General features: G+C 41.9%; 1 protein-coding gene across 1 annotated transcript; it reads left to right on the forward strand.

Annotated features, from left to right (window-relative positions):
• Positions 1-5,809: 5,809 nt before the first annotated feature.
• Positions 5,810-15,972, forward strand: spag6 (sperm associated antigen 6; the record flags this gene model as incomplete). The annotated part of the gene is made up of 11 exons (XM_084048158.1): positions 5,810-5,834; positions 6,180-6,275; positions 7,507-7,673; positions 9,121-9,304; positions 10,042-10,247; positions 10,826-10,999; positions 11,452-11,604; positions 11,930-12,121; positions 13,088-13,204; positions 14,629-14,774; positions 15,906-15,972. 11 exons carry the CDS (start codon positions 5,810-5,812, stop codon positions 15,970-15,972), a joined length of 1,527 nt encoding a protein of 508 aa, XP_083904284.1.
• Between the last annotated feature and the right edge of the window lie 307 nt (positions 15,973-16,279).

Here is a 16,279-nt window from a genome sequence, read left to right on the forward strand (position 1 = left end):
TACTCTACTCCGCCTACTCTACACACCCTCTATCTATCTCAGTAACTGAGACCGAATTGGCCAGATTCGGTCTCAGTTACTAAGGTGGTGACTGGATTTGAACCAGGACACTCCTACAAGTTATTCTACGGATATCAGTCAATTTATGCGCTGCCCCAATTACCGGGGACTTGACGTTCGTGGGAATCGAACCCAGGACCGCTCGGTCCTGTGTTGAACTGGATTTGAACCAGCACACTCCTACAAGTTATTCTACGGATATCAATCAATTTATCCGTTGCCCCAAGTTACCGGGGACACTTGACTCGAGTGGGAATCGAACCCACTCAAGTCAAGTCAAGTCATGTTATTGGACAGACGCTCTACCAGTTGAGCTATGCTGTTGGCTGAGAGTTACAGGTTTCCTTGTGGTTTTAACTTGTTTTTCTAGAAGTTAGTCTGCAAAGGGAAGCATCACTAAGGATATCAGTCAATTTATCCATTGCCCCAAGTTACCGGGGACACTTGACTCGAGTGGGAATCGAACCCACTCAAGTCAAGTCATGTTATTGGACAGACGCTCTACCAGTTGAGCTATGCTGTTGGCTGAGAGTTACAGGTTTCCTGGTGGTTTTAACTTGTTTTTCTAGAAGTTAGTATGCAAAAGGAAGCATCACTAAGGATATCAGTCAATTTATCCGTTGCCCCAAGTTACCGGGGACACTTGACTCGAGTGGGAATCGAACCCACTCAAGTCAAGTCAAGTCAAGTCATGTTATTGGACAGACGCTCTACCAGTTGAGCTATGCTGTTGGCTGAGAGTTACAGGTTTCCTTGTGGTTTTAACTTGTTTTTCTAGAAGTTAGTCTGCAAAGGGAAGCATCACTAAGGATATCAGTCAATTTATCCGTTGCCCCAAGTTACCGGGGACACTTGACTCGAGTGGGAATCGAACCGACTCAAGTCATGTTATTGGACAGACGCTCTACCAGTTGAGCTATGCTGTTGGCTGAGAGTTACAGGTTTCCTTGTGGTTTTAACTTGTTTTTCTAGAAGTTAGTCTGCAAAGGGAAGCATCACTAAGGATATCAGTCAATTTATCCGTTGCCCCAAGTTACCGGGGACACTTGACTCGAGTGGGAATCGAACCCACTCAAGTCATGTTATTGGACAGACGCTCTACCAGTTGAGCTAAGCTGTTGGCTGAGAGTTACAGGTTTCCTGGTGGTTTTAACTTGTTTTTCTAGAAGTTAGTCTGCAAAGGGAAGCATCACTAAGGATATCAGTCAATTTATCCGTTGCCCCAAGTTACCGGGGACACTTGACTCGAGTGGGAATCTAACCCACTCAAGTCAAGTCATGTTTTTGGACAGACGCTCTACCAGTTGAGCTAAGCTGTTGGCTGAAAGTTAAAGGTTTCCTGGTAGTTTTAACTTGTTTTTCTAGAAGTTAGTCTGCAAAGGGAAGCATCACAGTAAAGACACCAGTGGGATTTGAACTCATGGCCTCTGGATCATGAATACTGCGTCTCAACCCATTGAGCTAACTGTTGGCCAAGAAATACAGCCTTCCTGGTGCTTTGACTTGAACAACAAACAAGACAAATACATTTATTTTTTCCACCATTGTGTCACTACCGAAACGAAAGTTTGTCACTACCGAAACGAAAGTTAAATCCGAAAAAATCACTAAGTGTGGAGGCCAAAATCGTCCCCCCAAAAACCTGTTAGGAGTACGTTTCAGGCAATTTAGAGTTGATTGGCAGTACTTTGTAGTGGAGTAAAAAAAATGTTTCACCATTGTGTCACTACCGAAACGTTTTTGTGTCACTACCGAAACGAAAGTTAAATCCGAAAAAATCACTAAGTGTAGAGGCCAAAATCGTCCCCCCAAAAACCTGTTAGGAGTACATTTCAGGCAATTTAGAGTTGATTGGCAGTACTTTGTAGTGGAGTAAAAAAAATGTTTCACCATTGTGTCACTACCGAAACGTTTTTGTGTCACTACCGAAACGAAAGTTAAATCCGAAAAAATCACTAAGTGTAGAGGCCAAAATCGTCCCCCCAAAACTTTGTAGTGGAGTAATTTTTTTTGTTCACCATTGTGTCACTACCGAAACGTTTTTGTGTCACTACCGAAACGAAAGTTAAATCCGAAAAAATCGTCCCCCCAAAAACCTGTTAGGAGTACGTTTCAGGCAATTTAGAGTTGATTGGTAGTACTTTGCAGTGGAGTAATTTTTTTTTTCACCATTGTGTCACTACCGAAACGTTTTTGTGTCACTACCGAAACGAAAGTTAAATCCGAAAAAATCACTAAGTGTAGAGGCCAAAATCGTCCCCCCAAAACTTTGTAGTGGAGTATTTTTTTTTTCTCACCATTGTGTCACTACCAAAACGTTTTTGTGTCACCACCGAAACGAAAGTTAAATCCGAAAAAATCATTAAGTGTTGAGGCCAAAATCGTCCCCCCAAAAACCTGTTAGGAGTACGTTTCAGGCAATTTAGAGTTGATTGGCAGTACTTTGTAGTGGAGTATTTTTTTTTTCTCACCAGTGTGTCACTACCGAAACGTTTTTGCATCACTACCGAAACGAAAGTTAAATCCGAAAAAATCACTAAGTGTGGAGGCCACAATCGTCCCCCCAAAACTTTGTAGTGGAGTAATTTTTTTTTCTCACCATTGTGTCACTACCGAAACGTTTTTGTGTCACTACCGAAACGAAAGTTAAATCCGAAAAAATCACTAAGTGTGGAGGTCAAAATCGTCCCCCCAAAAACCTGTTAGGAGTACGTTTCAGGCAATTTAGAGTTGATTGGCAGTACTTTGTAGTGGAGTAAAAAAAATGTTTCACCATTGTGTCACTACCGAAACGTTTTTGTGTCACTACCGAAACGAAAGTTAAATCCGAAAAAATCACTAAGTGTAGAGGCCAAAATCGTCCCCCCAAAAACCTGTTAGGAGTACATTTCAGGCAATTTAGAGTTGATTGGCAGTACTTTGTAGTGGAGTAAAAAAAATGTTTCACCATTGTGTCACTACCGAAACGTTTTTGTGTCACTACCGAAACGAAAGTTAAATCTGAAAAAATCACTAAGTGTAGAGGCCAAAATCGTCCCCCCAAAACTTTGTAGTGGAGTAATTTTTTTTGTTCACCATTGTGTCACTACCGAAACGTTTTTGTGTCACTACCGAAACGAAAGTTAAATCCGAAAAAATCACTAAGTGTAGAGGCCAAAATCGTCCCCCCCAAACTTTGTAGTGGAGTAATTTTTTTTTCACCTTTGTGTCACTACCGAAACGTTTTTGTGTCACTACCGAAACGAAAGTTAAATCCGAAAAAATCGTCCCCCCAAAAACCTGTTAGGAGTACGTTTCAGGCAATTTAGAGTTGATTGGTAGTACTTTGCAGTGGAGTAATTTTTTTTTTCACCATTGTGTCACTACCGAAACGTTTTTGTGTCACTACCGAAACGAAAGTTAAATCCGAAAAAATCACTAAGTGTAGAGGCCAAAATCGTCCCCCCAAAACTTTGTAGTGGAGTAATTTTTTTTTCTCACCATGGTGTCACTACCGAAACGTTTTTGTGTCACTACCGAAACGAAAGTTAAATCCGAAAAAATCACTAAGTGTAGAGGCCAAAATCGTCCCCCAAAACTTTGTAGTGGAGTAAAAAAAAAATCTCACCCTTGTGTCACTACCGAAACGTTTTTGTTTCACTACCGAAACGAAAGTTAAATCCGAAAAAATCACTAAGTGTGGAGGCCAAAATCGTCCCCCCAAAAACCTGTTAGGAGTACGTTTCAGGCAATATAGAGTTGATTGGTAGTACTTTGTAGTGGAGTATTTTTTTTTCACCATTGTGTCACTACCGAAACGTTTTTGTGTCACTACCGAAACGAAAGTTAAATCCGAAAAAAACACTAAGTGTAGAGGCCAAAATCGTCCCCCCAAAACTTTGTAGGCTAGTGGAGTATTTTTTTTTTCTCACCATTGTGTCACTACCGAAACGTTTTTGTGTCACTACCGAAACGAAAGTTAAATCCGAAAAAATCACTAAGTGTTGAGGCCAAAATCGTCCCCCCAAAAACCTGTTAGGAGTACATTTCAGGCAATTTAGAGTTGATTGGTAGTACTTTGTAGTGGAGTATTTTTTTTTTCACCATTGTGTCACTACCGAAACGTTTTTGCGTCACTACCGAAACGAAAGTTAAATCCGAAAAAATCACTAAGTGTGGAGGCCAAAATCGTCCCCCCAAAAACCTGTTAGGAGTACGTTTCAGGCAATTTAGAGTTGATTGGTAGTACTTTGTAGTGACTTTTTTTTGGTCCCTAACATTCATCGAGCTCTGGACTTAGTACATTTATTTTTTCACCATTGTGTCACTACCGAAACGAAAGTTGGTCACCATCGAAACGAAAGTTAAATCCGAAAAAATCACTAAGTGTGGAGGCCAAAATCGTCCCCCCAAAAACCTGTTAGGAGTATGTTTCAGGCAATTTAGAGTTGATTGGTAGTACTTTTTAGTGACTTTTTTTGGTCCCTAACATTCATCGAGCTCTGGACTTAGTACATTTATTTTTTCACCATTGTGTCACTACCGAAACGAAAGTTGGTCACTACCGAAACGAAAGTTAAATCCGAAAAGATCACTAAGTGTGGAGGCCAAAATCCGAATCGTCCCCCCAAAAACCTGTTAGGAGTACGTTTCAGGCAATTTAGAGTCGATTGGCAGTACTTTGTAGTGGAGTAATTTTTTTTTCACCATTGTGTCACTACCGAAACGTTTTTGTGTCACTACCGAAACGAAAGTTAAATCCGAAACAATCACTAAGTGTGGAGGCCAAAATCGTCCCCCCAAAAACCTGTTAGGAGTACGTTTCAGGCAATTTAGAGTTGATTGGCAGTACTTTGTAGTGGAGTAATTTTTTTTCCCACCATTGTGTCACTACCGAAACGTTTTTGTGTCACTACCGAAACGAAAGTTAAATCCGAAAAAATCCCTAAGTGTAGAGGCCAAAATCGTCCCCCCAAAACTTTGTAGTGGAGTAATTTTTTTTTCTCACCATTGTGTCACTACCGAAACGTTTTTGTGTCACTACCGAAACGAAAGTTAAATCCGAAAAAAACACTAAGTGTGGAGGCAAAAATCGTCCCCCCAAAAACCTGTTAGGAGTACATTTCAGGCAATTTAGAGTTGATTGGTAGTACTTTAAAGTGGAGTATTTTTTTTTTCACCATTGTGTCACTACCGAAACGTTTTTGTGTCACTACCGAAACGAAAGTTAAATCCGCAAAAATCACTAAGTGTGGAGGCCAAAATCGTCCCCCCAAAAACCTGTTAGGAGTACGTTTCAGGCAATTTAGAGTTGATTGGCAGTACTTTGTAGTGGAGTAATTTTTTTTTCTCAATTTCCCAGAATTGCGACGCGTCTAGTAATTGTTGAGATGGTAACAGGAAGAGTGGGCACCTCGATGTAACATTGGCTATTTGGTCCAACATGTTAAAAAAGAAAATATTTAGAAAACGGTCTAAAGTAATGTAAAGTAGGCTACACGTGATAAGATTTAAGCATTTAAGATCTAATATTTCTACAATTTCTGCAAAAATAATACAAGGCAAAAACTACCCCTAGCACTAGTGCTTCCGGTTTGTTGCCAAGGCAACAGTAATGCCAACTAAAGCTTGAAAGGAGAGGAGATCTGCGTCTAGTCTAGCCTGTTATAAACGCTCTTTTGGCTAAATTGGTGTCAAACAAATCCAATTAAACGTAGTTTTAACATTTAACGTATTCAAATAAGTGTTTGTTTGAACTTATCCTGCAATAATGACTCAGAGACAGATTTTACAAGGTGAGATTTACAGCAATATTCTTTGAACAGGAGGAGACATTTTTCTATGATCTCTTGAGCAGTGGTGGATGTTTTGTAATAATAATAAGAATCTACAAAGTAACTATAGCCTCGTTCCCAGCCCATGCAAAGTAACTAGTAACTAAAGTTTTCAAATAATTGTAGTGGAGAGAAGTGTAGTAGAAGTAAACGTACAGTACGTACTGCAAATTGGAAATACTCCGGTATAAAAATGACCTCAAAAGTAGGCTACTTAAGTAAATGTACTTACTTAGTTACTTTACACCACTGCTCTTGAGATAGTTGACGTGTTCAATGCCATTGATTTCCATCTCTGTTGTGCAGCTTTTGAGCAGTATCAGCAGTCCAGGATGCAGTTTGTGCAGACTGTTGCTGAACTGGCAAATAGACCGCAGAACATACAGACGCTACAAAACGCAGGTAAGAAACGAGTTTGCCCAGTGGTGGAAGAAGTACTCAGACATTTTACTTTGGTAAAAGTATCAATACCACAATAAATAAATAACATACTCTGCTGCTATAAGTAAAAGGCCTGTGTTCAAAATGTTACTTGAGTAAAATAGCTACAAAAGTATTGGCATCAAAATATACTTAAAGTACCAAAAGCAAAAAATGTACTAACATTTTTTTAAATAGCCATGTATAAAATAGGGCTAAAGTGGTTAATGTATGTTTTATAATATAATAATGTATATCTGCAAAGTAACTAGTAATTGAAGTTTTCAAATTATTGAAGTGGAGTAAATAAGTTATTTGCCTCTGAGATGTAGTGGAGTAGAAGTAAAAATAACTAGTAACTAAAATAACCAAATACGTTTTTGAAAAGCTTTGACATTTTCTTCAATGTATTGACATTGTTGGATTTGAAAAAAAAATGTTTTGAAATGATTTGCCTATATATAATGACATGACCAAAATAGGGACGACCGGTTGAAAGTAGGCTAGTTAATGCTCGCAATTGGGCTCTACACACAGCTGCTATATATTGGAAAGAAATTCACAGGTGTTACCATTTTGTGCACTCTCAGAGTTATGGGGGTCCTTGAAATAAAAAAAAGTTTGAGAACCACTGTGGTACACGAAATGGAACAGAGCCTTCATTAGTAGGCTATCATTGGTAACACCTGTGAAGGAAGTAAGGAAGAGGCCCAATTTCTTTCCAATATGGCTGTTGTGCACAGAGCCTGTTGTTGAAATAGGCTCTATGCACAGCAGCCATATTATCACTTCCTTCACAGGTGTTACCAATGATACTAATGAAGTCTCTGTTAGTCTAGCACAGTGGTTTCCACGACCCCCATAACTATGAGAGAGAACCCTTACAGGTGTGTAACTCTGAGAGTGTAAGTTACACACCTGTAAGGGGCCATTTGGAAGCCCATGAGGGTCCCTGGACCTCAACTGTAGACCCACTGGTGTAGCAGAGTGTTTCCAGTGAGCCAACATGCACAATATCAGCACCCTGACTCTGTTTGACCAGAATGGAACAGAGCCTTCATTAGCACCGGCTTCGAATGCTATCAATACATTGAATGGGAGATTATCACGTTTTAGGTGTAATTAGTATCATTGGTAACACCTGTGAATGTCTTCATAATATGGCTGCTGTGAATAGAGCCTATTTGCCTCCTCTCCTCTCCTACTGCTCCAGGTGTAATGTCCCTGCTGCGCCCCCTGCTGTTAGACGTGGTGCCCAGCATCCAGCAGACAGCAGCCCTGGCCCTGGGTCGGCTGGCCAACCACAGTGATGACCTGGCGGAGGCCGTGGTGGAAGGAGACGTCCTTCCTCAGCTGGTCTCCTCACTCGCCTCGCAGAACGTCAGTGTCTCGCGTTGGGCTTTTCTTTACAGTTGTAACTAACCCGTAACTCTTTACAGGATTATATATGTCCTCCTGTCTACTATCCGGGATTTGAACCCGCAGGCGGGTCCCCCACCCACGCAAGTGGCATACTTTCTACTGCTGAACGCCTATTTTGTGCAGAGAGCACTGTTTCCCAAACGGTGGGTCGGGACCCATTTTCGGGTCGCCGGCCCATTTGTATATTAGTATTTAATATTGCTTTATTTTTCGTTTCCTACGTTTTGTTTTTTAACTATTAACATAATGTCAAAAGATTTTAAAACATATTCCCCAAAAACATGTTTCTTTTCATTTATACTTTTTTTCCCAAAATATTTTGTATTAATAAAAATGAAAAATAAATAAAAGTAATTCCATAAATTGGAAAAAACTTAAAAGTAGTGAAACTAGCAGATCTACTAGCTCACGACTCCACGTTGTGGAAGCTTGTAGATCTGCTATTTTCACTAGTTTGAGACATCAAATTTGTCTTTTGGGTCTCGAACGAAAAAGTTTGAGAACCACTGTGGTACACGAAATGGAACAGAGCCTTCATTAGAATCATTGGTAACACTTGTGAAGGAAGTAAGGAAGAGGCCCAATATTTTTCCAACATGGCTGCTGTGCATAGAGCCATCTTCTTGTTGAAATTTGCCTCCTCTCCACCTCAACCACCTCAACCACCACAGCTGTGTTAGATAGAACGCGTTAACATGCTCTTCCATTGTGTGTGTGTGTGTGTGTGTGTGTGTGTGTGTGTGTGTGCGTGTGCGTGTGCGTGTGTGTGTGTGTGTTGATGATTGGCTGGGTGGATGTTTGCCCACCCACTGAGTGAGGTCAACTTATATTCTGTGATGTTTATTGTACTACACATATAGGTAAATGTAACGATTATAATACACTCCATTCCATAAGCGTTCACCCAGACCAAGAAGGGGGGGGGGCCTAGGGTTAGGCGTTCACGTTCAGGTTCTTGAATAGAGTTGTGCCAGCTTTGGCATTTTGCCTGGGAGCCACTTCAGAACTCAAGAGCCCTTTGCTCTTGCAAAAAAGAAAGGCTAAGCCTTTCTTTTTATTCATCTCTGAGTTTACGTCTCTCTGACTCTCCTCTTCTCTCTCTGTATCTCCCCCCTCCTCTCTTCCTTGCACAGGCCCTCTTGAAAGCGTATTATAATTCATAATGTTATTTATTTATTACCATCTGATTTGGTCTCTGGATCCAGAAATGTACAGAGGATGCACAGAGGATAATGTGCCTTGCCAATAAAAGTACAGATAGGTAAACTTTCTGATTTGAGATTTCTTTTGTGCACTGACAAATGTGTGCGTGCGTGTGCATGTGTGTGTGTGTGTGTGTGTGTGTGTGTGTGTGTGTGTGTGTGTGTGTGTGTGTGTGTGTGTGTGTGTGTGTGTGTGTTTGCAGAGGTTTTATAAGAAGGCCGCAGCATTTGTGCTCCGAGCGGTTGCCAAGCATTCTCCAGAGCTAGCCCAGGCGGTGGTGACCAGCGGTGGGGTGGATGCTCTGGTGCTCTGCTTGGAGGAGTTTGACCCCGGGGTGAAGGAGGCCGCGGTCTGGGCTCTGGGATACATCGCACGACACAATGCACGTAAGACAGAGCCCACAGACATGTATGTGTTATAGTATAGTCCATATCTGCCTTTACCGTCTACGACAGTGTTTTGCCAAGGACCGCCCATACCTTCTTCTTATTGGTTAAAATGAATGAACAGGAACTGGCTGTTTCTACCCCTTTCTTTCCGCCGATTAAGTACGTTTTTTGTCTGCGACAGAGGCGCGCTGTCTGAAGCAGACTTGAGACTCGAGAGGCCGGGCGAGCTCAGGTGAATGAGTCGCTGTGCTGAACATTGCAAAGTCTGCTTCAGCCGACTCAGTGCCGTGCAAGTTATGTTCCGATAGAGACAGAATCATGAATCATGTTTTGGGGTGAGCGTTCGGCACAACTGCCAATCAAAGTGACTACTGGCCAATGACAGCGCGTCTTTTCCGGGACTTGGCAAAACACTGTCGTAGATTGTATATACGTATAACGTATATAACATCATAACGGAACGTAACATAACGTAGCCTAACGTGGCGTAGCGTAGCGCTACAACATCAAGGATATGTTAAGAAGGAGAGGACATTTTCAATGTTTGTGAGATAATTGGTTCAGGAAAATAAAAAGAAGGCTTCAAAAATAGAAGCTCCACAAGCTCGAAAGCTTGTAGATCTGCTACTTTTGCTATTTTTGAATTTGAATCCTGAAAAGTAACAGTTTCGGACATATGAGGTTTCCACCCAACAGAGATGATATCATAACACGTTTCTCCCGTCCCTGCGTAGAGCTGTCTCAGGCAGTGGTGGATGCGGGTGCTGTCCCCCTACTGGTGCTTTCCGTGCAGGAGCCTGAGATGGCCCTCAAACGCATCGCGGCCTCGACCCTCAGTGACATTGCCAAACACACCCCAGAGCTGGCACACACCGTGGTGGACGCCGGAGCCATCGCCCACCTGGCACAGATGATCCTCAACCCCGACGCCAAGCTCAAGGCAAGGCCGCTAATATACAAGGACACGCGACTTTCATTTATATGCCAAATGTAACTTATGTACAAATAACGAGCAATGGTTTTTTGAATTCCTATGCTTCCTTGTAAAATATCGATAAATCGGAGTAATTCTCTGCAAATTCATTATTTTATTCATTTCTGGGAAGCACATTAATACTGCAATTTGGAAAAGCATTCTTCTTCTTCCACAATTTACAATTTAGGCATTTAGCAGACGCTCTTAATCCAAAGCCATTTACAGTAAGCAAGGAAAACGCAAGGTAATACATCAAATGCATAGAGACAGTGTAGTGCCTCAGTAATTTAGCATCATAGGTAAACCAAGAACCTCCCATCAGTCTAAACATTATTGTAGCAAAAAAAAAAAAAAAAGTACATTGAAACTATACAAACTATAAGATGTCAGGTCAACAAATGAACCTGGCATCTGTCTAAATTACATTTTAACCTTTGCATAAGACTAGTGCTACGGGCTGAGGTGGAGTCTGAAGAGGTGAGTCTTCAGATCCTTCATTTTATCATCATCCTCATCGTCCTTCTCTCTCCGCCTCCGTGCAGAGGCAGGTGCTGTCGGCTCTGAGTCAGATCAGCAAACACTCCGTCAGTCTGGCGGAGATGGTGGTGGAGGCAGAGATCTTCCCCGCGGCACTGGCCTGCCTCCGGGACCCCGACGAGTACGTCAGGAAGAACGCCACCACCCTGATGAGAGAGGTGGCGAAGCACACGCCCGAGGTACATATCTAACACCCAGCATCCCAAGGAGGAATCCCCCCCCCTACAGCTTCGGGCAGGGATTCCATTACATAAACACTGTCAGGATTAAATTAATTCTTAAATGAGTGAATTGCAAATAGAAGTACAGTGGAAGTGGAAGTCATACCCGAGTAAAAGTAGGCTAGAGATATCACAACGCTCACCACGTCTCGCATCGCGAGGCGTTGTGAGCTTGTAGACCGGCTATTTTCACAATATTTCTCTGTGTCAAACAAAATTTAAGGCCTACAATTCCAAGTGCTTGTCAGGGTGGGGGGTCCCCAGTTCAAATATGATTATTTGAACTGGGCCTGAAAAGGTTGAGAACCACTGCTATACGCCACTGAAGACACAGACATTAATCTGTGTGTGCGTGTGCGTGCGTGTGCGTGCGTGTGCGTGCGTGCGTGCGTGCGTGTGTGTCCATCCAGCTGTCCCAGCTGATTGTGAATTGTGGCGGTGTCGCGGCGGTGGTCGACTACCTGAGCGATAGCCACGGAAACGTGCGTTTGCCGGGGATCATGATGCTAGGATACGTAGCAGCTCACACCGAGACCCTTGCTATGGCTGTGATTGTCTCCAAGGTTTGTGTATCTCTGTCTCTGTTACTGTGTGTGTGTGTGTGTGTGTGTGTGTGTGTGTGTGTGTGTGTGTGTGTGTGTGTGTGTGTGTGTGTGTGTGTGTGTGTGTCTTCCATGTGTGAAATGTGTGTTTTTCTGCATGTGTATGTATGTCGTGTATAATGGTGTATGTATGAATCAGGCTTAAAAGGATCCCTGATGAGGGCATAGACTGCTCTATGATTAATCCAAGAACCTTGTGAGAACATCAACACACTTGAGTTTGAGAAACCAGTGTGCCTGTTGTCAATTAAACCCTTTGTGCTGTGTGTACCCTCCCATCCCTCAGGGGGTGCCCCAGCTTGCCCTGTGTCTGTCCGAGGAGCCCGAGGATCACATCAAGGCAGCCACAGCCTGGGCCGTAGGTCAGGTGGGGCGCCACGGCCCCGAGCACGCCAGGGCAGTCGCCACGGCCAACCTGCTGCCCAAGCTGCTGGAACTCTACATGGACGCCAACAGGTCAGAAGACCTGCAGGTCAAGGTGAGACAAGACAAGACAAGACAAAACTTTAATTATCCCTGAGAATTCTTACTGTCAAGAAAAACGTGTCATCAGGACACCTACGGTCATTTTGGTAGTTGTTTCCCATCCTGTGGCCTGGCGCAAACAATCACAGGAGGGGTGGGGGTTGAGGCCTTGTCTAAAATTTGAAATATGGCTTGCCACCAGGGCAGGAATTTCAGGGAGGCCACGAAGGCCATGGTCGTCGTTGCCCCTCAGTTTGGCCTTGTGCCCCTCAAAAGAATGGCATGCCCTGAGGCCACAGTGGCCTTAATGCCCCAGCTGACTGTACCACTTTCTCCTCTGTCTCTTTCTTGTCAATATGTAGACACCAGTGTCTCTTTCTTGTCATGTAGACATCAGTGTTTTTCGTTGAGATTCTGGAATTCTTCTTCTTCTAATCCCCTGAGTCCCCATCTTTAAACCAATCCAGTAACTTTGATTGGTGCAGGGCTGAGCATGGATCAGATTGTAAATACCATAATGTATTTATTTCACTGCAGATAGTCTACATATTAAATGTAAAATCATCCTTAACCCTTGAATCCAATGAATTATTTCAATGGACTAAAATCTTGTTTTATTTGATGGCATTCCCGCCCTGGCATTTGGTCTTTGTGCCATCAAAACATATACAATACCAAAGACCAAGTGGCATTGCCCCTAAAATGTTGTGAGCTTATAGATCTGCTATATTTGTATCTGTCATACAAGAAGTATTATAGGGCTTACAGTAAGTGGTTAATGTCTGAAAAACAAGTGTGCGTTCGTGTGTGTGTGGGGTCTCAGTTTGTCAGATCTAAGAAGGTGGGCTCCCAGGAAGAAAAGTTGGGAAACACTGATTTAGGTGGTTAGAAAAAAAGGGGTGTATTTGTTCCACAGAATAAACATGTGTGTTTTGTCATGTTGTCTGTGTAAGAAGAGTGTGTTGTGTGTTGTTGTCAGTGTAAGAAGGCTCTGAAGGGTGTCCTGCAGAAGTGCACGTACCTCCCAGCCCTGGAGCCTCTGCTGTACGATGCTCCCAGCAACATCCTCAAACATGTGGTCTGCCAGTTCAGCAAGGTGGGTTCCACTGCATGCATTTCAGGTTGGTGGGTTCAACCAGCGATGGAAAAAGTACTCACTTTCCTAGTAAATCAAGTAAATTTCACGTAAATGTAGCAGTACAACGATGTAGAAATACTCAATATTTTACTTGAGTGAGTGTTGGCAGCAAAATGTACTTTTAAGTACCAAAAGTAAATGCAGAATGTCACATTTCTTCAAAAGTTTTCAGAATTTGTAGATGGGCTATTTTAAAATTGCCAAAGAATAAAATAGGGCTTAAGTGGTTGGTTTATATATGGTTTTATAATAATAATAATATAGTATCAAAATCAATTTAACCACTTTAACCTGGGCTATTTGAAAAAAGCTGATGTACAAGCTCAAAAACACCATGTGACACGTTGTGAGCTTGTAGATCAGCTACCGGTATATCTTTTTAAATCATGAAAAAAATTAAAGATTTTGAATATTTCTGAAACATTTTAACAACACAAATCTTGTATCGAGGTTCCTGGCACAAAACATTTTCAGAGGGAGAGTGGTTAGTCATCATCCCTTTGTAGTTTATTTGATTTTATTAAGATAATAGTTATGAAAGCTGAGAAGGAAGGCATAGATGGAGCAATTTGTAACCCTGTTGTGGAAATTGCTTTTAAAAGGTACTTTGTACCTTCGCCTCACTGATGGCTTTGAACTTTTCAAAGCATTGGACCATCAGAGACAGACAGATGCTTTAACAATGTCTCAGAAAAACATACCTCTATAATGCCTCCTTTCTAAATCGTGTGTGGCTAGATTTGACCCAGGCAGAGTACCCCCGGAAGGGGGTGTTTTTCAGCGGATGATAAAAACCTGCCTCAGTTGCAATCCTGTAATACAAGGGAATGATTCACATAAATGTCAGAGCTTAAATTGGCACGCAAATGTGAAATACATATAAAAATATATATTTATTTCTACATCAGCCGTTCTCAAACAATGAGTTGCATTGGCAACTGAAAAATAGATTTTCTTTTTTATAAAGAAACGGAAAAAAGTGTATAAAGACTTTTATTGTAGGCTGTTACGTACTGCTAGGTGGAGTAGAACTAACATCTAGCCTGTCTCGGGTCTGTAATATCTCGGAACAAATCAATCTCCCTTACGTAAGCCCATGTTAACCACAGAGCTTATAGGCATTTAACCAAAAACTCATAAAAAATATTGAGAACCAGGAGGTGCAAATGCTAAATTGTTTCCAGATTTTGGTACACAAACTCTATACCAGTGGTGCTCAAAGTGGGGTCCGGGTCCTTATGGATCGGTTCCATAGGGTCCCCAGCAAAATGTGTTACAATGGCTATATAGCTTGTACATCTGCTATTTTTGAACATTTTAGAAAAATCGTTAAAGTGTTTGGAAGAATTTGTATAATTGGGTTTGTCTCGTGTCCTCTGTAGGTGCTGCCTCATGACAGCAAAGCCCGCCGTCTGTTTGTGACCAGCGGGGGTCTGAAGAAGGTCCTAGAGGTCAAGGTTGAACCCGGCTCCGCACTACAGGACTACATTAACACCATCAACGGCTGTTACCCCGAGGAGATCATCAGGTTGACACACGCACGCACGCACGCACGCACGCACGCACGCACGCACGCACGCACGCACGCACGCACACACACACACACACACACACACACACACACACACACACACACACACACACACACACACACACACACACACACACACACAGACAAAGCCTAGCTAAGCCCCCCCTCGAACTGTTTACTGTACGTGTTTCAGTTTTTCTGTTTTCAAACTGTTTTTATGTTTTGAATAATAGTGTATATCTGTCTGTCATTAAATTTCTCTATGAATTGAGTACAAAGGACCCCAATGGAAACAAGCCATAGGCTTTCTTGGGTTTTAAATCCTCTTAGCTGACCTTGTATTGAACTGTTCTTTACAGTGCTTTTTTTTTTTGCAAACTGTTAATAAAGCATTCAATCAATAATAATAATAAAAAAATACAATTCCCTGTTTAACAATAATAATAATGATAAAAAGCAATAAGAGGCATAAAAGCGTGAATGAAGCAGAATGGCAGAATAAGGTTTATTCATAGTATAGCTGTGCAAAGTCTGACTTTTGGTTTAGACTGACCTCTGGTGGCCGTTTCTCCTCCATCCGTCCATCCATCTTTTTTGTAAGACTTTTATGTCTTATCCTTTTAACCTTAATGTCTGACTGTACCACGTGCTGTTTATATTTCTGACTAATAAAGTATTCAATCAATCAATCAATCAATCAATATATCTAGCCATCTATCTATCCATCTATCTATTGTGTGTATATAGACTAAAACAACAAAACATTGGAGATAACGAAACCCAAGATCTTTTAAAATGTGAAAGCAATTACATATATAGCAATTTTAAGCGAACATTTGTAACTCAAATCTTTGCTTCTGGGGGTCCCTGGAACAAAATATTTGAGATGGCCTCTGCGGCTAAATACATGTAATTTTGGGGGTCCTTGACATGAAAAGGTTTGAGAACCACTGCTCTATAGGCAGTGAAAACTCAGCGATAAAATGTGCTTTAATGAAAACCAAACTTGTGTTTAACACTCGTGGGGCTCTGCATCAAATAATTACTATTCTCTGCATATTATAGGCCTAATGCATGTACATTGTGGTGTGTGGGCCTATGGTAACATTGACTGTTGTGTTGTTGCAGGTACTACTCCCCCGGCTACTCAGAGGTCTTACTGGCCAGAGTGGAGAGCTACCAGCCGGGAGCCTGATCCTTCAGTGTTTTTTTTTATTTCAAGGACCCCCGGAACTCTCAGAGGAATACTAGAATGCTTGCCCAAAAACACGCTTTGGCGTGTTTTTGGGCGGAGACCTCAGAACGGTCGCCACCAGGTATTCCTAAGCGTAACCTCAGTGAAACTATGCCTGTATCTAACCTTATTCCTAAATGTAACCTCAGTGAAACTATTCCTAAACCTAACATTATTTCCTATACGTAACCTCACTAAAACTATGCCTAAACCTAACCTTAAACCTAACCTTATTCCTAAACGTAACCTCAGTAAACTATGCCTAAAC

This window comes from Gymnoscopelus microlampas (genome assembly GCF_963454915.1).
Source record: "Gymnoscopelus microlampas genome assembly, chromosome: 22".
Taxonomy (NCBI): domain Eukaryota; kingdom Metazoa; phylum Chordata; class Actinopteri; order Myctophiformes; family Myctophidae; genus Gymnoscopelus; species Gymnoscopelus microlampas.